The sequence below is a fragment of the Opisthocomus hoazin genome, chromosome W (genome assembly GCF_030867145.1).
Source record: "Opisthocomus hoazin isolate bOpiHoa1 chromosome W, bOpiHoa1.hap1, whole genome shotgun sequence".
In the NCBI taxonomy this organism is placed as follows: domain Eukaryota; kingdom Metazoa; phylum Chordata; class Aves; order Opisthocomiformes; family Opisthocomidae; genus Opisthocomus; species Opisthocomus hoazin.
The window spans coordinates 31,880,017-31,904,586 of record NC_134453.1 but is presented as its reverse complement, the minus strand read 5'-3'; the positions used below and the strand labels follow the sequence as shown (position 1 = coordinate 31,904,586).

Sequence of the window (24,570 nt, the reverse complement as noted above, 5' to 3'; positions counted from 1 at the left end):
CCTCTTTGGCTATAATTCTGAGCAATCGCTGCAGCGAGCAAGCCGATTTCTCTTTCTTTTTCTTTACGTTTTCTCTTCCTCTCTGCCTTCAGTTTCTCCTCTTCTTGCTTCTGTTGTTCTTCGCTCCTTTCGTCAAATTTTTCTCTTTCATCTGGTTGAAATAATTCTCGGAGGAGAGTTCTTACATCATTCCAATTAGGAAAATAATCACTTATGATGCCAGATAATAATTGAGCACATTTTTCTGCATCATCTCGTAGTCTCGGCATTTTTGCTTGCCAAGCTACCAAATCTCCTTGTTTCCAAGGTTCATGTCTCACCATGGCTTGGATTGCAGGGACCTCTGGCGGGGCTCCTGGTCCAGCCCTAGGGTTTGGAATGTAATCCAATTTCATGGGATACATTCCAATCCCTTTTGAGGTAGAATTATCATCGTCTGCCTCTGGAGCAGAGGGAGCAAAGGGAGCAGAGGGTGATAATCGACCTCCATCATTATGATTACCTGCAGGTTTCCTTCTTTGTTGGGCCCAATTATACCAAATATACCAATAATCAATATCTTCAGTTCCTGTATCTTCTAGAATTATTCACAAAAATTTTAACTTATGTATCTTAAAAGTTCCCTTAGGGGGCTACACATCCATAGGTCCCCCTCCTCTAGTTCTAGTGAGAAATGGCCATTTCTCCTGACATAATAATATCAATTTCTTTTTCTTCAAAGTCTGAGACAAAGGTATCTTACTCCAATTTTCTAAAACCTCAGCAAGGGGCGTCCCCCTTTCAATGCTGGGTGTAGTTCCCATATCAAATACTTCAAGCAAAATTTAAACACAAGAGAAAATCTCAACAATCATTCTGAACACACTCGAGACCAAAAGCTCTCGGACTCACCTAGTCCTTTTGTTTTGTGCTGGCACTTTGAGCGTTGGTCTCGGGTGTTCCCAGAAAAGATCCTGAGTATCCATCTCCTGTGTCCTAGTGTCCCATCTGGGTCGCCAAATTCTGTTAAAGATTTTATTCTCAGACAAATGGGTTACACTATGTATTGCTTTATTCACAACTCAGAGTTGGGCCATCACCTCAGTGAGTGGCAAAGCTTAACTCGCTAGACCAGTTTATATACATTTATTAAACTGATTACACCAAGTCTAGAATCTTCATAAGTTTCTAATCAACCGTTCCGTTCCTTTAAGTACATCATTTATTAAGTTCTTTCTATTCTTCTGTCTTCGCAGAATTCTCCCTCGCTGGTTTCAGGGTCGTCTCAGCTTCTTTTGTAAATTCTGTTTGATACAATCCATACAATTAATTTCTATCCCAATTGCAACATACCGATTGTATGGTTTCTTAACACAGCTGTGTTTACACAGCTGAATCTACGTTCTAGTTCTATGATTTTATTCTATTCTATAATCAATCTTTATAACCACTCTCTAACACTATGAAAAAAGAAATAGTAGTGAAATTTATTCTTTCTACTCTTTCTATAGATGTGCTGAAACTAAAGTCTAGAACCTGTTGTGTTTAGAAATTTTAAAGATTTTCAACAGTGCTCTCTGTCCTACCTCAGAGAACTTGCAGAGTACAGTCCCCCTTCCTGGCTACTCAAGTAGTGGACATCGCCCATCCAGGAGATATTCAAACTATGGTTTCCACCTGTGGGACAGCTGTTGCTAGAAGGAGTGTGGGGGCCCAGACAGAGGCCCTGCGCAAGGACACAGCTGTCCAAGTCTCTGGCTGCAGGGAGTGCCTGAGCCTGTCACTCATATCGGAGGACAGGAGAGACAACAGCTCTGTTCGGTGCAACCAGGTGAATGATCTGCTCAGCCTGGTGGCAGAGCTGAAAGAGGAAGTGGAGAGGTTAAGGAGCATCCAGGAGTGTGAGAGGGAGATCGACTGGTGGAGCCACACCCTGCCATCTTTGAGGCCAAGGCAGCAGGAGGTAGCTACACGAGAAGCAGAGAACCCCCTAACCTCTTGCCACCAAGCAGAAAGCAAGGACCTAAGAGATGGGGGGGAATGGAAACGGGTCCTTCTTGGGATGGCAAGCAAATCCCCTCCCAGCCTCCCTCACCTGCCCAGTTGCCCTTAAGCAACAGGTATGGGGCTCTGGAATGTGAGGACATGGCTAATGAGGATGTGGGTGAAGGTCCATCCAGGGGATTGCCTAGGAAGAGTCGGTCAGCCCCACGCATTACGACTGCCTCGGCTAAGAAAAAAAGGAGGGTCACTGTCATAGGCGATTCCCTTCTGAGGGGAACAGAGGGCCCGACATGCCAACCGGACCCATCCCACAGGGAAGTCTGCTGCCTCCCTGGGGCCCGGGTTAGGGATGTTGCTAAGAAACTCCCTGGTCTGGTGCGGCCTTCTGATTATTATCCCCTCTTGGTAATGCAGGTTGGCGGGGACGAGATCGCGGAGACAAGTCCCAAGGCCATCAAAAGGGACTTCAGGGCACTGGGGCGACTGGTTGAGGGATCAGGGGCACAGGTGGTGTTTTCCTCCATCCCATCACTGGCAGGAAAGAGCACTGAAAGGGGCAGGAAAACTCACCTGATTAACAGGTGGCTCAGGGACTGGTGCCATCGGTCAAATTTTGGATTCTTTGATCATGGGGAGGTGTACACAGTACCGGGCCTGCTGGCGACAGACGGAGTCCAGCTGTCTCAAAGGGGAAAAAGGATTCTTGGCCGTGAGCTGGCGGGGCTCATTGAGAGGGCTTTAAACGAGGTTCGAAGGGGGAAGGGGTCATAGCCCAGCTCACTAGGGATGAGCCCAGGCTTGGCGTGCCAGAGCCAGGGATGAGACTGACAGCCCAGCTCAAGTGTGTCTATACCAACGCACATAGCATGGGCAATAAACAGGAGGAGCTGGAAGCCATTGTACAGCAGGACGGCTATGACTTGGTCGCCATCACAGAAACGTGGTGGGACAACTCACATGACTGGCATGCTGTCATGGATGGCTACAGACTCTTTAGGAAAGACAGACCAACAAGGAGAGGTGGTGGAGTTGTTCTGTATGTGAGGGAGCAACTGGAATGCATTGAGCTTAGCCTGGGGGCAGATGAAGAAGGAGTTGAGAGCTTATGGGTTAGAATTAAGGGACAGCCTCATGTGGGTGATGTTATTGTGGGTGTGTACTACAGGCCACCTGACCAGGAGGAGGAGGATGATGAGGCCTTCTACAAGCAACTGCAAGCAGCCTCACAGTCACAGGCCCTGGTTCTCATGGGGGACTTCAACCACCCTGACATCAGCTGGGAAGATCACACAGCTAGGCAGGCGCAATCCAGGAGGTTCCTGCAGAGCATCGATGATAACATTCTGATGCAAGTGGTGGAGGAACCAACAAGGAAAGGCGCTCTGCTGGACCTTGTATTAACAAACAAGGAGGGACTGGTGGAGGATGTGAAGGTTGGAGGTAGACTCGGCTGCAGTGACCATGAAATGGTCGAGTTGAGGATCCTGCGTGGAGGAAGCAGGGCGATAAGCAGGATCAAAACCTTGGAACTCAGAAGGGCTAACTTTGGCCTATTCAAGGAGCTATTGGGAGGAATCCTGTGGGCCAGGGCTCTCGAAGGCAGGGGGGTCCAAGAGTGCTGGTCGCTCTTTAAACGACACTTCCTCCATGCTCAGGAGCAATGCATCCCCCTGAGAAAGAAATTGAGCAAAGGAGGCAGGACACCTGCATGGATGAGCAAGGAGCTTCTAGCAGAGATCAGGCAGAAGAGAAAGGTCCATGGAATGTGGAAATGGGGACAGGTCACTTGGGAAGAGTACAGGAATGTGGTCAGAGCATACAGGGATGCAACGAGGAAGGCCAAGGCCCACCTGGAATTGAAGCTGGCAAGGGATATCAAAAACAACAAGAAGGACTACTTCAACTACATCAGCAGCAAAAGGAAGGCTAGGGACAATGTGGGGCCGCTGCTGAATGAGGTGGGTGTCCTGGTGACGGAGGATGCGGAGAAGGCAGAGCTACTGAATGCTTTCTTTGCTTCAGTCTTTACGGCTAAGGCAGGCCCTCAGGAATCCCAGGCCCCGGAGGTAAGAGAGGAAACCTACAAAGAGGACGACTTTCCCTTGGTCGAGGAGGACTGCGTGAGGGATCGCTTAAGCGATCTGGACGCCCACAAATCCCTGGGCCCCGATGGAATGCACCCACGAGTGCTGAGGGAGCTGGCAGATGTCATTGCTGAGCCCCTCTCCATCATCTTTGAAAGGTCCTGGAGGACAGGAGAGGTGCCCGAGGACTGGAGAAAGGCCAATGTCACTCCAATCTTGAAAAAGGGCAAGAAGGAGGACCCAGGGAACTACAGGCCGGTCAGCCTCACCTCCATTCCGGGAAAGGTGTTGGAGCAGCTCATCCTGCAGGTCATCATCAAGCAAGTGGAGGAAAAGAACGTTATCAGGAGTAGTCAACATGGATTCACCAAAGGGAAATCCTGCCTGACCAATCTGATAGCTTTCTCTGATGGCATGAATGGCTGGGTAGATGAGGGGAGAGCCGTGGATGTTGTCTACCTCGACTTCAGCAAGGCTTTCGACACAGTCTCCCATAACATCCTCCTAGCGAATCTCTCAGGAAGTGTGGGCTGGATGAGTGGTCAGCGAGGTGGATTGAGAACTGGCTGAATGGCAGAGCTCAGAGGGTTGTCATCAGTGGCGCTGAGTCTAGTTGGAGGCCGGTAACAAGTGGTGTCCCCCAGGGATCAGTACTGGGCCCAGTCTTGTTTAACTTCTTCATGAGTGACCTGGATGAAGAGTTAGAATGTACCCTCAGCAAGTTTGCTTATGGGAGGAGTGGTGGATACACTAGCAGGCTGTGCTGCCATTCAGCATGACCTGGACAGGCTGGAAAGTTGGGCTGAGAGGAACCTGATGAAATTCAACAAGGGCAAGTGCAGGGTCCTGCACATGGGGAGGAATAACCCCATGCACCAGTACAGGCTCGGGGCGGGCCTGCTGGAGAGCAGCTCTCCAGAGAGGGACCTGGGAGTCCTGGTGGACGACAGGTTAACCATGAGCCAGCAGTGTGCCGTGGCTGCCAAGAAGGCCAATGGGATCCTGGGGTGCATCAAGAAGAGTGTGGCCAGCAGGTCGAGGGAGGTTCTCCTCCCCCTCTACTCTGCCCTAGTGAGGCCTCATCTGGAGTACTGTTTCCAGTTCTGGGCTCCCCAGTTCAAGAAAGATGAGGAGCTACTAGAGAGAGTCCAGCGGAGGGCTACGAGGATGATGAGGGGACTGGAGCATCTCCCCTACGAGGAAAGGCTGAGGGAGCTGGGCTTGTTCAGCCTGGAGAAGAGAAGGCTGCGAGGGGACCTAATATATGCTTATAAATATCTCAAGGGTGGGTGTCAGGAGGATGGGGCAGTCTCTTTTCAGTGGTGCCCAGTGACAGGACAAGGGGGAATGGGCACAAACTGAAGCACAGGAAGTTCCGTCTGAACATGAGAAAGAACTTCTTCCCCCTGAGGGTGACGGAGCCCTGGAACAGGCTGCCCAGATGGGTTGTGGAGTCTCATTCTCTGGAGATATTCAAGACCCACCTGGATGCAGTCCTGTGCAGCCTGCTGTAGGTGACCCTGCTTCGGCAGGGTGGTTGGACTAGATGACCCACAGAGGTCCCTTCCAACCCCGAACATTCTGTAACTTCTTATCTGTTTACATGTTCTTTTCTACGTCTCAGCAAATGTGTATGTGTCTGTATGTATATATATATTCATGTGCATACACCAAGATATTGCAGCATTGTTTTCTCCTTCCACAAGACTTTTCAACCAATAGATATCAGAAAGCATATGATTTCTCTTCTGTGCTCCCTTTGCTACCTCATTTTTGAAGTTATCTAAATTAGAAATGTTTACAATTGTATTTAAGTATTAAAAATAAGTTTTATTGTGCAGTTATTGAAAGTTATGTGGGCACATGCTAACCACCTAAGTACAGATTTCATAACCACTGAAGGACAGAACAGCTGAGTGCTGGTATTTATATTGTCATGTGACAAGACTAGGACTAATGAGAAGATAGGAGGAGGAGGCACAGCAAACATACATGTTCTGTAGAAACCCACGTTGCAGAAACAGGAGGGCAAGGAAATAATGGACTATGAAAATTACACTGGAACAGAACTGAAATATAGGAAAACAATAGGTTGTGGCTAATGTTCCTGCTTCTGTGCTGCTCTTTTGGCTGTGAACATGAACAAATCCTCACAGTTCTAGACTGGAAGTCATTATTTTGCCTTCTGTCTTGTGTAAAGCAGAACACGCAGTTTGGTTACATAGATTTTTTTGTTCTTCTGAGAATTACAGACAATTTAGATTTAATGGGATTGTTATACATAATTTAAATAATTGATTTGTTAGAACATTAACTTTTTGCAGTTGAACAGCTTCGACTATCAAGCATGTATATTTTATTACGACTGAAGTAAATGAAATTCTATTGGAGACAATGTCAGACCAGTTTAGGATGCAACTTGGTTATGCTACATTTTAAAATAACGTACTTTAGTTTAAATATAGAAGATATAGACTGAAAATGGGCCAATTCTATTAATTTTTGAAAATATTTATTAGTATAAAGTAACTATTTCATCTGTTGTTCATTTTGTGTGGTTGTAGATCATCCATTTCATCTCTCCGTTTTAAACATCTTATGGAAGAAAGAGGATAGTCAGCAGGAAAAGAACAGCTCTTGCATGATGAACTTCTGGAATTTCCTTCCTTTTCTATTTTTTAGTGGTTCCTACTGGGAAATAAATAGTACATGGTAGTATTTATTAGTAAAAATTTTCCTTCTTGTTTTATATGAGAATCACAGATTGAGTTTTTCTCCTGTTTTCTGCTCCTAAGGTTCCCCACCTAAAGAAGCTCAAATATTGAATTGACTTTAGGAAAAAAACTGACTTTCTCTTCTTAATTATCAGGACCACAACGGGATGCACAAGCGGCACGAGAGTTCATATTGAAGATGTTTGTAGACCTGAATCCAGACAGTGACAAAATTATCTACTCCCACTTCACATGTGCTACAGACACAGAGAATATACGCTTCGTCTTTGCTGCTGTCAAGGACACAATCCTACAGTTAAACCTGAAGGAGTACAACCTGGTCTAACTGTGGCTAGGAGGCCCTCCATGACCACCTTTTTGTGATTGAAGATACACTAGAGGGACTGTATTATCTGTGAAAACAAATTACATAATACTAATTTATTGTCGGCCTGGACTCTGTGAATGTCCACAGAGATTTTAGTTAATATTATGTTTTTATTTAAACTATATGGAGGAAAAACAAAAGATGCTGAAATACATTCACAGTACATTTTCTTAATTTTTAGGCAAAGCCTTGTGACTCAATGTGTTTTAAATTCTCAGTCATACACTCACAAAGGATAACAGGTTTTTGCTATTGAAGCAAAATCAAGCTGGTTTCCTCTTTCCCTGACCTCTTCTCTCTCCCTCCTTCCTCCCCACCTTATGTTTTTAAAGGTACAATGTCCATTTTCCCAGTTGCATTCCTCGGTAAAATATTTTCTGTTAAGTGATTTCATCAGGAAAAATGCTATTGCCAGAACTGAAGTTATCAGTCATTCAAATTTTACAGAATGTACTTTCTCTGAAGGATCAAAAAGTGCTGATAGTGTGATTTTTAAATTCTTGACATGGATGTTTTCATTCTGTCTTCACTTCTGAGACTAGAATATTGGGAACGCAAAATAAAATAGTTGTGTACGGATTTAGAATTTAACCATACCTTCACAGTTCAGAAAGGTGCATAGAAGACAGTAATGAAATAATTAAAGACACATGGAATATCATAGAACCTCTTTTTAATTGCCATGTTCCATTATTTTTCCTTTTCTTTATTCACAAATCACAGAATCACAGAATGTTCGGGGTTGGAAGGGACCTCTGTGTGCCCTCCGCTGGACTCTCTCTAGTAGCTCCTCCTCTTTCTTGAACTGGGGAGCCCAGAACTGGAAACAGTACTCCAGATGAGGCCTCACTAGGGCAGAGTAGAGGGGGAGGAGAACCTCCCTCGACCTGCTGGCCACACTCTTCCTGATGCACCCCAGGATCCCATTGGCCTTCCTGGCAGCCACGGCACACTGCTGGCTCATGGTTAACCTGTCGTCCACCAGGACACCCAGGTCCCTCTCCACAGAGCTGCTCTCTAGCAGGTCCGCCCCAAGCCTGTACTGGTGCATGGGGTTATTCCTCCCCAGGTGCAGGACTCTGCACTTGCCCTTTTTGAACCTCATCAGGTTCCTCTCTGCCCAACTTTCCAGCCTGTCCAGGTCACGCTGAATGGCAGCACAGCCTGCTGGTGTATCCACCACTCCTCCCATAAGCAAACTTGCTGAGGGTGCACTCTAACTCTTCATCCAGGTCGTTGATGAGGAAGTTAAACAAGACTGGGCCCAGTACTGACCCCTGGGGGACACCACTAGTTACAGGCCTCCAACTAGACTCAGCGCCGCTGATGACAAACCTCTGAGCTCTGCCATTCAGCCAGTTCTCAATCCACCTCGCTGACCACTCATCCAGCCCACACTTCCTGAGAGATTCGCTAGGAGGATGTTATGGGAGACTGTGTCGAAAGCCTTGCTGAAGTCGAGGTAGACAACATCCACGGCTCTCCCCTCATCTACCCAGCCATTCATGCCATCAGAGAAAGCTATCAGATTGGTCAGGCAGGATTTCCCTTTGGTGAATCCATGTTGACTACTCCTGATAACGTTCTTTTCCTCCACTTGCTTGATGATGACCTGCAGGATGAGCTGCTCCAACACCTTTCCCGGAATGGAGGTGAGGCTGACCGGCCTGTAGTTCCCTGGGTCCTCCTTCTTGCCCTTTTTCAAGATTGGAGTGACATTGGCCTTTCTCCAGTCCTCGGGCACCTCTCCTGTCCTCCAGGACCTTTCAAAGATGATGGAGAGGGGCTCAGCAATGACATCTGCCAGCTCCCTCAGCACTCGTGGGTGCATTCCATCGGGGCCCAGGGATTTGTGGGTGTCCAGATCGCTTAAGCGATCCCTCACGCAGTCCTCCTCGACCAAGGGAAAGTCATCCTCTTTGTAGGCTTCTTCTCTCATGAATGCTACGCATTTTCCCTGGTGGCTACGACCTAAAACAGTGGCGGGTTGTGGTATTTTTTTTTTTTTCAGTTGTGTGCATTTTTTCTTAAGTTAGAGCTTTTTTAAACTGTGTTTTTCCACAGTAGAAAAAATATTTTTATTTTATAAAATCTTGCCAAATCTTGCTTTTTAAGAAATCAATACTTTTGAAGCGTAAGATACTGGTTGAAATGTCAAACTGATGGATTTGGAACTGACCTGAGTGAGTCAACTGTCAAATGATAAACAAACATAGTTTCAGCTCATGTGTTCCCTTTTTTAGAAAGTGTCCCATTTAATAATGCCAAAACCAACAGTGTGAGTGAATATGCTACTAAGTATGCATTTATAGAAGGCAGTTTAACTCTCTCCTTATGTCAAAGATGGCATGAGATTACATACAATGTTTTCTGTAATAATCATAGAATCATAGAATCATAGGTTAGAAAAGACCTCTAAGATCATCAAGTCCAACCATCTACCCAACACCACCATTCCTACTAAATCATATCCTGAAGTGCCACATCTACACGATTTCTGAACACCTCCAGGGATGGGGACTCCACCACCTCCCTGGGCAGCCTATTCCAATGTCTGACCACTCTTTCAGTAAAGAAATTTTTCCTAATATCTAATCTAAACCTCCCCTGAAGCAACTTGAGGCCATTGCCTCTCATCCTATTGCTGGTTACCTGGGAGAAGGGACCAACACCTGCCTCAATACAACCTCCTTTCAGGTAGTTATAGAGAGCAATAAGGTCCTCAGCCTCCTCTTCTCCAGACTAAACAGCCCCAGCTCCCTCAGCCGCTCCTCTTAAGACTTGTGCTCTAGACCCCTTCACCAGCCTCATTGCCCTTCTCTGGACAAGCTCCAGCACCTCAGTGTCTTTCTTCTAGTGAAGGGCCCAAAACCAAACACAGTACTCGGGATGCGGCCTCACCAGTGCCAAGTACAGGGGCACGATCATCTCCCTACTCCTGCTGGCCACACTATTCCTGATAGAAGCCAGGATGCCGTTGGCCTTGGCCATCTGGGCACACGGCTCGCTCATGTTCAGCTGGCTGTCGACCAACATTCCAAGATCCTTTTCCGCCGGGCAGCTTTCCAGCCACTCCTCCCCAAGCCTGTAGCGTTGCATGGGGCTGTTGTGACCCAAGTGCAGGATCCGGCATTTGGCCTTGTTAAACCTCATACAATTGTCCTCAACCCATCGATCCAGTCTGTCCAGATCCCTCTGCAGAGCCTTCCTACCCTCAAGCAGATCGACACTCCCACCCAACTTGGTGTCATCTGCAAACTTCCTGAGGGAACACTCGTTCCCCTCATCCAGATCATTGAGAAAGACATTAAACAAGACCAGCCCCAAAACTGAGCCCTGGGGATAATATCAAAGCACCTTCGTATAACATGTAATTATTGATGAGTGATCACTTTCAGGAGCCTTTCTTGATAAGGTTGCCTCTTAACTGATTCACAGACATTTGATAGGCTTCATGCAAAATGATGTTCTTTAGAAAGATTTATTAGTGTAAATGAATTAGCGAGAAAATCACTTTTGAAATTTAAACATGAAAATTTTTAACAACAAAAATGTAGCACACATCAATGAGCAGCCTGGGTTGAAAGGTGTATTTTTGACCAGGTGCGTGATTGCTAGAAAGGTACAGAACAGGTACAGAGGTCAGACATAATTGAATTGATTATCTACAAAGCCAAGTAGAACTAGAGTGCACTTAGCACAGAAATTGTTGCCTCTCAGCAGCGGAGGAGAGGTGGAAAAAGAATGACTTATTAGTTGGGTAACAAAGTTAACAATAAATACTAATGAGATGTTTTTCATCCTTAACCCTCCCAACTCCAACAATAATAAGAACAGTTGTTATATTTTGCTCTCTCCTAAAACACCTTATAATTGAAAACTGATTGTAGGTATAGTGCAATTATGACTGCTATAATCATTGTACATACATCTCTCTATATATATGGCAGCATCCATATTGGCTTTGTAATCATTAATTTTTGGCAAATTGAATGTGCTGTGTTGATATGTATCTATGTAATTGTATCGTATGTCTTACAGATAATTCACATTTTAAATAATGCTATTTTATTCACTTTTATAAGAGAAGAATGTAAAATTTGTCAGTTTATTTCTGACTAGGGATTTGTTGTTTTTATTTAAAAAGCAAAAAAAGCTTGTTATAGTACAGAGTGGTACTAGTATCATACTGTATAAAATCATTTGTACGTTCCTGAGTAAATTGGAGACACGCAGAGGACATTCACAATCAAAAAATGCTTAAATCTTGTCAGGGCTTTATACAGATATAGAAACTGCTTTTGTTGGAAGAATTTATGTCATTATATCTAGGATTGGAACATAAGCTCTTAAATATTAATTTGTATTTATCAGATTCAATATAATGAAAAAATACAGAACATCAGATCAGCTAAACATCATTTCAGAACTTACAGAATCCTTATATCTAACAACAACAAAGTCACTAGTGTTAACAATTTTAAGATGTTAAAGAATTTTATTTAATAAAGCTAAAGCAGGTAGTTGTAGGTTATTAAAAGTTACACTGACGTTCTAAAGACGTGATCAGAACAGTTATTCGTTATATATGTCACTATAAAATTGGTCCTGATCTTGCTTATAAACATAACAAATCTTCTGTTTCCACTGTTGACTCTGGAATGTGTGATAATATCCCTTCTTTTAACCTGGGAATGCATTGGTCACCTTGGATACAGTCATATAAATAGAACTGTAGGGGGGAAAAAAAAGCCAGTGGTGTCTAATGAAGGTTTGGGGCTTGTTTTGGTTTGTTTTGTTATGGGATATTGGGGGGGAATGGGGTTTTAAATTTTGTATAAAAACAAAACAAAAGTTTGTTCATGCTTTATAGATATATTGTGATTGCAAAATTCAAGAGTATGTGCCACTGGGCTACTTCTGGTATGTTTTAACTGAGTTTAACCTGTGGCAATGTTTAGATCATTTGAGCATATTCTGAAAAAATATGCATTCAGCATGCTAATGCAAGCCTTACATGAATCACCTAACACAGCATTGCACTGTGACTGTTTACAAAAACTTCTCCTTTTTAAATGACATCACTGTTCCCACTTACAATATATTCTGTTGCTGTTGCTGTTTTAATTGGTGATTTCCACTATGCATTATAGTGCTTGAGTCCAGAAGTATGTGCCTCTAACATGAAGCTGAAGGCAAAACCGAGATAGAAACCCTTTTAACTGCCAAAATTATGTGATTTCATTTAATGTCATCAATGGGAGAGGAGGGAAGGAAAACACCTTGGGAACCTGTGTATTCTAGGTGTTCACTAGTACAAGAAAGCTGTAATGTGTTTTACAGAAACCTTAAACTTGCTTTTTTCACTAACTCGCACTGTCCTGACATATATAGAATGATGAAGCCATAAGGGCAGCTTACTTTTTATAATTCAGACTTTTGATTTTCAAGTTCTGTGAACTGCAACTTTTAATCATACTGCCACATGATTGTGAAACTTTTTTAAGTTTGAAAGTGGAGAAGAGACTTTATGCTGGTTATCAGTCAGAACTGACTGCATGATTTGGAAAAACTTTAAAAGGGGGTAAAAGGCTGCATATCAAGACATTGCTAGACTCCGAGCTTTTGGTTGTAAGATGCAAAAGACTTTCAGATTACTCAACCTGATGCCCCTTTCCTTGTTATGCATTCTTCACAAAATAATGAAATAATAAGAGAGAACAAACACATATTAACCCATATTAAAAAAAAATAATGCCCAAATATTTTATTATATGTGCTGCTGTTCTTGGAGCTCTGTGCATGGTTATCCTGCATTACATTAGTAAACTCATGAAGTGTGCACAGTATATTAACGAGGCCTATAAATTTTCTACCTCTAGTTAAGAAATTAATAAAATAAATATATTTTGGAGAGACTGCTGCAAGTTAGGAAATTAAAATGGCCTGTTGTAGATATTTAACAGCTATTTTAGACGTTCACACTTTGTAGATACAGTCCCTCTTCAGACAGAACAACTAAGCTCATATGTCCCTGTCCAATTTTCCAATTTGTTAGTTTAGTAGAGATCTTGAAAAACAATGTGTTTTGATTTGATAAGAAGCACTGATATCTCCTATTTTCTTTTTTTTTGGTTTTTATTTACCCATAATATTTTGAGTTGTATCATTCAAAACAAACATTTCCATGTAATCAGTAATCCCATTGAGGATCATTATTTATCTAGTTACAGGGATTTTACTGTAACTTTTAGTCAAGCTTTTTCACAGTAGCCATGCTGCAGCAAAGAAAGAAATAGAAGAATTATTTGGGCAAAGTTGATGTTGAAGATAGTGTCAAAAATGCAAGAGAATTCAATCAGCTCAATCTTATTCTAAAGCTGTTTTTGTGGTGGGTTTTTTTTCCTCTCTCAAAAGATGGTCTAAGCTGAAGTGTATTGCTGGATTCCTTATTTATCATGGAAATCCTTATTTGACCAATATATTGGGGGGGGGTGTCAGATAAATTTTTCAGTTTGCAGTGTTTAAAGAAATAAATATCATATTTGCTGTTCTTAAAGTGTCATTTAAATGCATGTATTGTTTATTGTTTGGGGGACAAAAATAGGGTGTGTTTTTTTTGTTGAAAAAACTAATGCATAAATACTACTCCTCAAAAATCTTGCTGGTTAAAAATCCAATATTTTTGGTCATAACTTTGTACTATAGTATCTTTGTTCATTGACATTTAGCTTTTCTGAAATATATTTGGGCTTCTTGTTCTCCCAAAATGTTTCTTATTATAAATATTGTATAGATGTATTATTCCAGTGATTTACTTTTTTAATTATACATGCTCTGTCCTCATTGTCCATATATTAACATTTCCTGAATACCTTTATTACATCCAGAAAGTTCCAAACATTTAAGGTTCAGTAGAGTGGAGACATTTATTTGACATTATTACTAAAGATTTTTTGGCTTGTGTACAACAGAAACTCAGAAGCATTGAGGAAAAGAAATAATAATCTATGTCTTTATTAATAGAAAACTTTCAGAATTTTTAGGTTTTTAAGTGAATTTCTTAAGTGTTTTGCATAATTGCAGTAGTACTGCGAGAGCAGACTGTTTCTTTGATCTTTTTGTTTGCCTACGTGATGACTGGAATAACAGAAAGATGCCTACATGTTGCTTTTCAGGATTCTGGCTCATACTTGAACATCTATCGTTGTATCTCACATCTTTACCACTGAAGAAACAGAATTTCAAGACACTTGAAAAAATGACTTTGTTTTCTATTATGTGATTACAATGATTTAAATAAGATTCTTGGAATACAAATAATTTGCCTAAGTAAGGACTTCAATGAATTGCTTTAATTATTTTTCTTTCCTGCTGCAAAATGTAAAGGAGATGGATCAGTGTGGAAGGATTTATTTTACCCTTATGTCTCAGCGAGAATAGCATCAACAAAAATACAACTGCAATTTGTGATATTTAGATATGTGAAATAGATGTAGAAACTATTTATGTGATAAATTGTGCATAGCTGTGACATAAGCTTACATCAAGTTGTGACATAAGCTTACATCACATACTATGACCATATGACCTGATTGCCAAACCATTTTGTACTATACTGTCCCAAACACCTAGGAGTTTCAGAGTATTTGTAAACAGAGAAAGCTTCATCTGCCACAAAATATGCAGTTGCCTGCTCCTCATGAACACTTCTGGTATCAGTGACAGCGAAGTTTCAGAAAGCAGCTGACCTAACTTCATAGCTCATTGCTGCCAAAATGAACCACCCTCCTCAGTTCCTGGGTCTCAGCTACGTGGTGCTTTCCCTCTCTCTTCTGTTGGCCCTTGGTACTTGGTAAGCCTGTAAACTGGGTGAAAACAACCCCACTCGTTTCTGCTCTTCTTACTTGGCTTGTTTAATATTATAAATTTCCATTTTTTTGAGCCAGTTTGGCTAATCGATGGTTTAGGCAGGTGCCAAGTGGACTAAAGGGAAGAGGTAGAAGTGTGTGGCCAAAAGAAAGGCTTACAAGTTAGAATACAAGGAGTAAGACTACCCTCCTCTTAAAACCTAATCCTGAAATTTCCATGAACAGTGAGTAGTATCTAAACCCCTTATTTTAAGCACTTCAAGGGCTACTAGGTATTCTGGTTTGGGAGGATTGCCCTTTTCACTTTGAAAGGTCTTGATTTAATTTTTATTCAGAAAAAAAAGCCTTTAAAGAAAATGGTAGGACAAGAAAAACTCTTTCCTGCTCTCCTGTAAGAATAAAAAGTTTGTGTAAATATGGACTAAAACCAACTGTATTCATACTGAAGCCAACAAGTCATGCTTGGTTTTAGGAATGGAAAAGTATAAGAATTTGACTTTCTTTTGTCTCACAGAAAAAAAAATGAGTTCCTGTTTATTTCCAGTAAGATCTTGAAAAGAAAAAAAAAGTCTTCCTTCTGAAGATATTAAAAATGCCATGTCACTGTGCATGATATTCAAGGTTTACTGTCTCCTTGACCAAAACACTCCTTCCTTCTCCCTTCACACTTGTCTATCACACTGATTAATTGCTTCCTGCCATGTAAGGAAAAAATGTTTACAGTACTGCTCTATGTATGTAGTTTCTGAAATACTTTTTGATCCTTCTGAACTGTGTAAATTGGTCTTCCAAAACCGAACAATTGATGAAGTGTAGTACAGCTGAAGAATACCAGAGCTTCTTGCTTAGTCTTCTGTCATCTTCCGTCTACCATTTTCCTCTGATTATTTTTCTATATCTTTCCTTTATGCTTTTTGTTATAAAGAGAAGGTTGCTTGACATATCAGGTTCAGTTCTGGTAATAATTACAGAACTGTTTATACTGGCTAAATTAAAGATAAACTGTGACTAAGAATAGGATTCGAAAGTTCTGGTAATTTGGGGCAGTTCCCATGTGGACACACATTTAAGAAAACAAAACTACTATAACAAAATAGTTATTATACAGTCCACTGAAGCATACAGTGGGCTAATATGGGCCAAATTGGTCCAAAATTACTCATTTTAATTTGTCATTTCACACTGTCAATAGATAATTGTATTTGCTAAAATGTTACTGAAAATTTGCACTTTTTTTTCCACAGTCCTGTATGAGGTGGTTATTTCAATGATCAAAGACTGCCACTCAACTGAAGAAATGCATTCATTCAATACATTCAATTGTATTCTTGCAGAGACATGTTATTTCCTAAAATTACTTTATATGATGCTAACAAAAATAGATGACTTGCATGCAGTAAATATTTAAGATATTGCACTTCTATACATTTATTATAAAGAAAAATCACTCTCTCCCTATAAATAAAATTCCATTTATCTCCAGATGAAGTATTTGGAGTCTCTTAACAATTGCCAGTTAAATGTGCTTGAAAGTTTGATTATTGCATACTAGAGGTTATTAACTGGCTATCACATGATGTAGAAAATTTGTTTTATTCTAAAAGTTGTTTTTAGAAAGTTGGAATAACATTGTGTATCAATATCTTTATTGCTGCTTTTCTCAGCGTGTCTTAGGAGAATATGGAAGACAAACTTTCACAGTTATTGATAAGATCTGATTTACTTTAGGTTAAGACAGTGACTGAAGTATAAAATCTATGCTCAAGGTTTTTATTCAAAATACTTTGGAATTTCACTGTTTTATCTGAACTTACTTAAGCTAAGCAACCTGAGTATTATCATGGGGCAAAAGGCCAGATGTGTGCTTAATCAAATTGGATACTTCCCTTGCCTAATAATCTTTTGTTTTAACACATAAATCAATAATATGTTTATAATTTAGCTGATGGAGCTATTCTTCTTGAATTGCAACAGAGTATTGTGGTAATAAGACAAAAAGTCACTTCTCATCTTAGGTACATAATCATATAATTCAAATTCTTTAACAGCTGTCAAAAATCTTCAAATAATGTTATGATTAATATTTGTAAAAAGAAACAGCTTAATTGTTTCTCAGCAATATTTAATATGGTCTGGAAATTGGTTGCATTACACCTTTTGTAGGAAGGTATAGAAATATTGACACAAGTGGAAGTTTTCTGTGGTTATGGATAAAATGAACCTCTTGATATATATTAATATTCATACATGTTGATGTTATTTCTGCTAATACGAAACAAAAGCAACTCCACTGAAGATAGCAAGATATAATTCCATTTAAAACCAGAATAGCAAAATATTATATAGCTCCAGAAGATGAATGCAGAAGTCATCCTAGATGATGGTGTTTAGTGTAAATGAGTTCAGCAACCTTCAAAGGAAGAGAAAAGCTTAACTAAACAGAGAAACAATCTTTAAATTGTTTAGGTGTTTACTTGTTCAAGGTCAATGGAAAAACAAAAATCAGGCATCAGATACTTTGTCAGCATATTTCTTAGAGCAAATGTCATGGGCGTATCCAATGAGGAGTGGCTGAGGACTCTGGGTTTGTCTAGTTTGGAGAAAAGGAGAGTGAGGGGCTACCTCATTGCTCTCTCCAGCTTCCTGAGGAGGGGAAGTGGAGAGGGAGGTGCTGATCTCTTCTCCCTGGGATCCAGTGATAGGACATGTGGGAACGGTTCAAAGCTGCACCAGGGGAGGTTCAGACTGGTCATTAGGAAGCATTTCTTTACCAAGATGATGGTCAAACACTGGAACAGGTTTCCTAGAGAGGTGGTTGATGCCCCATGCCTGTCAGTGTTTAAGAGGCATTTGGACAATGCCCTTAATAAGATGCTTTAACTTTTGGTCAGCCCTGAATTGGTCAGGCAGTTGGCCTAGATTGTTGTAGGTCCCTTCCAATTGAACTATTCTATTCTATTCTATTCTATTCTATTCTATTCTATTCTCTAGAGTCCTTTAAACATTTCTTGCCTAATTTGTCACAAACGATAGAAAAGTAATGCAGGTTAAGAGCTCTTCCTCCCTTACTCTCATATTCCGAGTTCTGAGTTCAATTATATATACTATTGCAGAGCATTCAGAATGACAGATCCAAAGTGCAACAGAGGGGAACAGTGCAATACAGCAAGACATGGAAGATTAATCTTGCATCCTGAATTAAGTAAGTGAAATTAATTCTAATAGTTGACCTGCAAAATATGCGTAATTCAATTATTTGGAAACATTATTCTTAATTATTTCTCAAATAGAAAATGTAATTCTATTGTAAAATATAAAGAAAATGTGTGAGTTCAGTAACTTAGCTGATCATAATTTGAAGTCTTAATTCTTTTAATTCTTTATTAAATTTTTAGTAATAAAATATAAAGAATAAGGATTGCCTTATGCTAGACTATAAAAACTGGAAGGTAAATTCCTCTTGCTGAAAAGGACCTGGGAGTCCTGATGGACAACAAGCTGAACATGATTCAGCAGAAAGCTGCTGCAGTAACGAAGGCAGATTGGATCCTGGACTGCATCCTCAGGGGCATTACCAGCAGAGATAGAGACATGGTCATGCCACTCGGCGCTTGTCAGGCCACACCTGGAATACTGTGTCCAGTTCTGGTCTCCACAATTCAAGAAAGATGCAGAGAGACTGGAAAGGGTCCAAAGGAGGGCCACAAAGATGATCAAAGAGCTGGAGAACATGCCTTATGAGGAAAGACTGAAGGAGTTAGGACTTAGCTCCCTGGAGAAGGTTCAGGGGGACCTCATCACAGTGTTCCAGTACTTAAAGGGCTGCTACAAAAAGGATGAAGGCTCTCTCTTCAGAAGGAGCCACATGGAGAAAACAAGGGGCAATGGGTGTAAGTTGCACCAGGAGAGGTTTCATCTTGATATGACAGACATTTTTTACAGCAGGAACAATCATTCACTGGAACAACCTCCCCAGGGACACTGGAGGTTTTCAAGATGTGATTGGATAGGGTGCTAGATAATCTCATCTAGGCTCCCTTTCCCACAAAAGTTTGGACCTTGGCTATTCTATGATTCTATGAAATTAAGATTGCTGTTTGACAAAGAGTTGGTGAAAGGCTTACTGGAATAAAAAACTTCCGGAAATGGAAAGCCTACAATTCTAAATAGAAAAAGTGACAAGGTTGATTGCAAGTCAACTTAATACTTTCTTTCCAAGGAATAAAAAAACACTACTTTTTTTTTTAAAACTTCTCTTTATTTTAAAGTATTGTCACCATTTAGAGCAGGGCGGCAATAAACAGAGTGGCAGATGCACTCTATTAACCCCCGCTCCCCCTCCCCACCAGGGGAAGGGAAAAAGGAGGAAGAGAGACTTACTAATTGAATATAAAAAGTTTTACTAATAATGTTAATAATACTAGTAATATTAATAATAAGAGAAATAAAACAAAATATACAAAACCGATATTGAGTTTCCCGGTGTACCGGGGCGCTGACCTCCCACCAGCAGCTGCCAGGCAGGCATCAGGAAGTCCCGGACTGGACTCAGCAGTAGATGGGAAATGGACTCAGGAATGCATGGATTGGAATCTGGATCAAGATCGCAGGCAGGACAAGGAGCAGAGTCCTCTTCAGAAGCCGGCCATGGATGAAGAGAGAGAGACCCTCATGATCCCCCAGCTTTAAACAGAGTGTGACATGCATGACATGGAATACCTCGTTGGTCAATACCAGGTCACCTGTCCTGTCCGCCCCTCCCTGCAAGTACGACCCTTTATGACTCCTCACTTGCAGGACCTAAGAGGTCTATCAGTCACCTTGGCTGCTATAGTGATAATTATAAACAGGGGCCTTGTTCTGCATACCTCTCCTACTGTTCGCTCAGTGTAACTATAAACATTAGGTGTTATCAGCTTTGGAGCAGACAGTGCCTGTAAAATATGCAGCCAGCTTCAGAACAATGCAGCTCCTTAGAAGAACTTAGCTGTAAGGAAGATTCACTAAAAGAGAATCTGTTCTGTTTGAACCAAAACCAGGACAAGTATAAATAGTTGAATAGTATGAATAATTTTACTTGTAGAATTAGTAGGTCAGCACAAGAGAAGAAACCAGTAACAATAATTCTGAAGAGGCATGGTTCAAATATATTACATACAGTAATATATGAGAAAGACATCCTCCATGCTAAAATGAAATTTTTTATTTCTTACATTAAATTTAGTCTTTCCCTTTCAAATCCCTTTTAGTCAAACCCAGGATATAACCAGAATAGTGTTAATCACATTCATGGGAGCAGACCTGCAAACTGGACTGTGGAGTTCATTGGCAGGTACTTGCTGCTTATGAAATCTATGGAGCAATAGATTGGAGCTCTTAGGTGGAGATGCAGGCAAAATGGGTAGCGCATTTTTATGGCTATACTTCAGGCTGTCTTTAATAAGTAGGCAGATTATGTTTTTTGAAATTAACAACTTCTATGTAATACTGAAAATAACTGTTTAACTCATGCTGAGAGGCACAAAGACATTAGATATTCACCAATAATGATGATAACTGATTTCAAAACAGATCTTGATGACACAAACAACACTGAGAAATACTGTACCCTTAGCACGTTCTCCTAATTTTATTTTGTTTATACATTTCTTTAAATATATTATGCTTTTTTTTATAAGCTAGCTTTGTACTATTCTGTTCACAGGAAGAGTTATCTCCCACAATATATATATATCTTACTATCAGAAATATCTGTCTATATTTGTCCTGAGACCCTCAAAGGAGTACTCTGGTAACTACTAGATCTTCCTTGATTCTCTTCCCAGAGTAGCTGGCAATTTATAAAGTGAGGTTTTGTGTCATCAAGGTAAAATGCAAGGGAAGAGCCAAGAACAGTGCACATATTATTCTGTTATTTTATGAAACATATCTTATTCTGACCACAAATGGATCAAGTTTTAATCTGAGTTACATCTGAGGGAAAGCATTTTAAATATTATTTAAATATGATTTACAGTTATTTACTTGTGGAGTCCTGGCTGGACGAGAGGGGACATAGTTTGGTGCGTTGAGCAACCCAGGTTCTGATCCGGAGGTGAGCCTTGGGAGCGGCTGACACGGAACCCTGCTGGGAAGGCAGAGCGACGAGCTCGGGACACTGGAGCAGGGGGAACGTCACCGTTTCCTGCCACACTGTCGCTTCCTTCCTGCCACGTTGCTATTTCCTGCCACAGTACTGTTTTCACTTCGAGATGCAGCTCTGCACCAATCACAACGAGTTGCAGTAGTTTTGCCTATATATGGGTTGGGGTTTTAACCATTCAGATGCTGTAATAGTTTTGCTATATAAACCTTGTTTTGCTGACTAATAAAGCTGTACGATCATACTCATATTGGGGTCACATCGTTACAACGGTCCGTTACCCACGCCTACATTTACTGACCCTATTAGCCATAATATTTAGCTATTTCAAAATGTAATAGGCAGAACTTAGAATCACTTGGCATTGCTGTTTCTTTCCCAGTTATCACTCGATTCGATAGTAGGTACGTTTCTCCAGCTTTCTCTGTCATATTTATAATCTAGTTCCTTAACAGATTAATATTTTTAAAATATTTGAGCTAAATTAGCCTTTTTTTCTCCTAGAAATAAATAGCATCGACAGAACTTACCATTACTGCTTACATTAGCAGCTCTAGTGTTTTCTATTGTACAAAATTAACAATATGTCTTTTAATCACTTTTTATTATAATTTTTGAAGTCAAACTTCCTTTATGTATCATGTATAATTCTTTCTGAATATTTACCTTGATTACCTAGATGATTTCTTTTCTTAATTCATTTCAACCGAATGAATCCAAAAGACAAGCCAACAAGGAGAGGTGGTGGAGTTGCTCTGTATGTGAGGGAGCAAGTAGAATGCACTGAGCTTTGCCTGGGGGCAGATGAAGAAGGAGTTGAGAGTTTATGGGTTAGAATTAAGGGACAGCCTCATGTGGGTGATGTTATTGTGGGTGTGTACTACAGGCCACCTGACCAGGAGGAAGAAATTGATGAGGCCTTCTACAAGCAACTGCAAGCAGCCTCACAGTCACAGGCCCTGGTTCTGGTGGGGGACTTCAACCACCCTGACATCAGCTGGGAAGATCACACAGTCAGGCACACGCAATCCAGGAGGTTCCTGCAGAGCATCGATGATAACTTTCTAATGCGAGTGATGGAGGAACCAACAAGGAAAGGTGCTCTGCTGGACCTTGTACTAACAAACAAGGAGGAACTGGTTGAGGATGTGAAGGTTGGAGGTAGACTCGGCTGCAGCGACTATGAAATGGTGGAGTTGAGGATCCTGCGTGGAGGAAGCAGGGCGATAAGCAGGATCACAGCCTTGGACCTCAGGAGAGCTAATTTTGGCCTCTTCAAGGAGCTCGTTGGAGGAATCCCGTGGGCCAGGGCTCTCGAAGGCAGGGGGGTCCAAGAGTGCTGGTTGCTGTGTAAACATCACTTCCTCCATGCTCAGGAGCGGTGCATCCCCCTGAGAAAGAAATCTAGAAAAGGAGGCAGGACACCTGCATGGATGAGCAAGGAGCTTCTAGCGGAGCTCAGGTGGAAGAGAAAGGTCCATGGAATGTGCAAAGAGGGGCAGGCCACTTGGGAAGAGTACAGGAATGTGGTCAGAGCATGCAGGGATGCGACGAGGAAGGCCAAGGCCCACCTGGAATTGAAGCTGGCAAGGGATATCAACGACAATAAGAAGGGCTTCTCCAACTACATCAGCAGCAAAAGGAAGACTAGGGATAATGTGGGGCCGCTGCTGAATGAGGCGGGTGTCCTGGTGACTGAGGATGCAGAGAAGGCAGAGCTACTGAATGCTTTATTTGCTTCAGTCTTCACTGCTAAGGCAGACCCTCAGGAATCCCAGGCCCTGGAGGTAAGAGAGGAAGCCTGCAGAAAGGATGACTTTCCCTTGGTCAAGGAGGACTGCGTGAGAGATCGCTTAAGCGATCTGGACACCCACAAATCCCTGGGCCCCAATGGAATGCACCCACGAGTGCTGAGGGAGCTGGCAGATGTCATTGCTGAGCCCCTCGCCATCATCTTTGAAAGGTCCTTGAGGACAGGAGAGGTGCCCGAGGACTGGAGAAAGGCCAATGTCACTCCAATCTTGAAAAAGGGCAAGAAGGAGGACCCAGGGAACTACAGGCCGGTCAGCCTCACCTCCATCCCGGGAAAGGTAATGGAGCAGCTCATTCTGGAGGTCATCATCAAGCAAGTGGAAGAAAAGAAGGTTATCAGGAGTAGTCAGAATGGATTCACCAAGGGGAAATCATGCTTGACCAATCTGATAGCTTTCTACAATGACATGACTGGCTGGGTAGATGAAGGGAGAGCCGTGGATGTTGTCTACCTCGACTTCAGCAAGGCTTTCGACACTGTCTCCCATAACATCCTCCTAGCGAATCTCTCAGGAAGTGTGGGCTGGATGAGTGGTCAGCGAGGTGGATTGAGAACTGGCTGAATGGCAGAGCTCAGAGGGTTGTCATCAGCGGCGCTGAGTCTAGTTGGAGGCCTGTAACTAGTGGTGTCCTTCAGGGGTCAGTACTCGGCCCAGTCTTGTTTAACTTCTTCATGAGTGACCTGGATGAAGAGTTAGAGTGTACCCTCAGCAAGTTTGCTGATGACACCAAACTGGGAGGAGTGGTGGATACACTGGCAGGCTGTGCTGCCATTCAGCGTGACCTGGACAGGCTGGAAAGCTGGGCAGAGAGGAACCTGATGAAATTCAACAAGGGAAAGTGCAGGGTCCTGCACATGGGGAGGAATAACCCCATGCACCAGTACAGGCTCGGGGCGGGCCTGCTGGAGAGCAGCTCTCCAGAGAGGGACCTGGTGTCCTGGTGGACAACAAGTTGACCATGAGCCAGCAGTGTGCCCTGGCTCCCAAGAAGGCCAATGGGATCCTGGGGTGCATTAAGAAGAGTGTGGCCAGCAGGTCGAGGGAGGTTCTCCTCCCTCTCTACTCTGCCCTAGTGAGGCCTCATCTGGAGTACTCTGTCCAGTTCTGGGCTCCCCAGTTCAAGAAAGAGGAGGAACTCCTGGAGAGAGTCCAGCGGAGGGCTACGAGGATGATGAGGGGACTGGAGCATCTCTCCTACGAGGAGAGGCTGAGGGAGCTGGGCTTGTTCAGCCTGAAGAAGAGAAGGCTGAGAGGAGACCTTATAAATGCCTATACATATCTTCAGGGTCAGTGTTAGTAGGATGGGGGCAGACTCTTTTCAGTGGTGCCCAGCGACAGGACAAGGGGCAATGGGCACAAAGTGAAGCATAGGAAGTTCCATCTGAACATGAGGAAGAACTTCTTCACTCTGAGGGTGACGGAGCACTGGAACATGCTGCCCAGGGGGATTGTGGAGTCTCCTTCTCTGGAGATATTCAAGACCCACCTGGACGCAGTCCTGTGCAGCCTGCTGTAGGTGACCCTGCTTCGGCAGGGTGGTTGGACTAGATGACCCACAGAGGTCCCTTCCAACC

The 24,570-nt window shown here is 42.3% G+C and overlaps 1 protein-coding gene across 4 annotated transcripts in view; it reads left to right on the top strand.

The window, feature by feature from the left end:
• LOC142365720 (guanine nucleotide-binding protein G(q) subunit alpha-like) overlaps positions 1-16,490 on the top strand; it is a 182,269-nt gene extending 165,779 nt beyond the window's left edge. For all 4 annotated transcript variants that reach the window (XM_075446793.1, XM_075446790.1, XM_075446791.1 and 1 more), the window contains exon 7: positions 6,937-16,490. In XM_075446793.1, the coding sequence (XP_075302908.1) occupies positions 6,937-7,127 (191 nt within the window). In that variant the 3' untranslated portion in view covers positions 7,128-16,490. The remainder of the gene's footprint in view (positions 1-6,936) is intronic.
• The last annotated feature ends 8,080 nt before the right edge of the window (positions 16,491-24,570 follow it).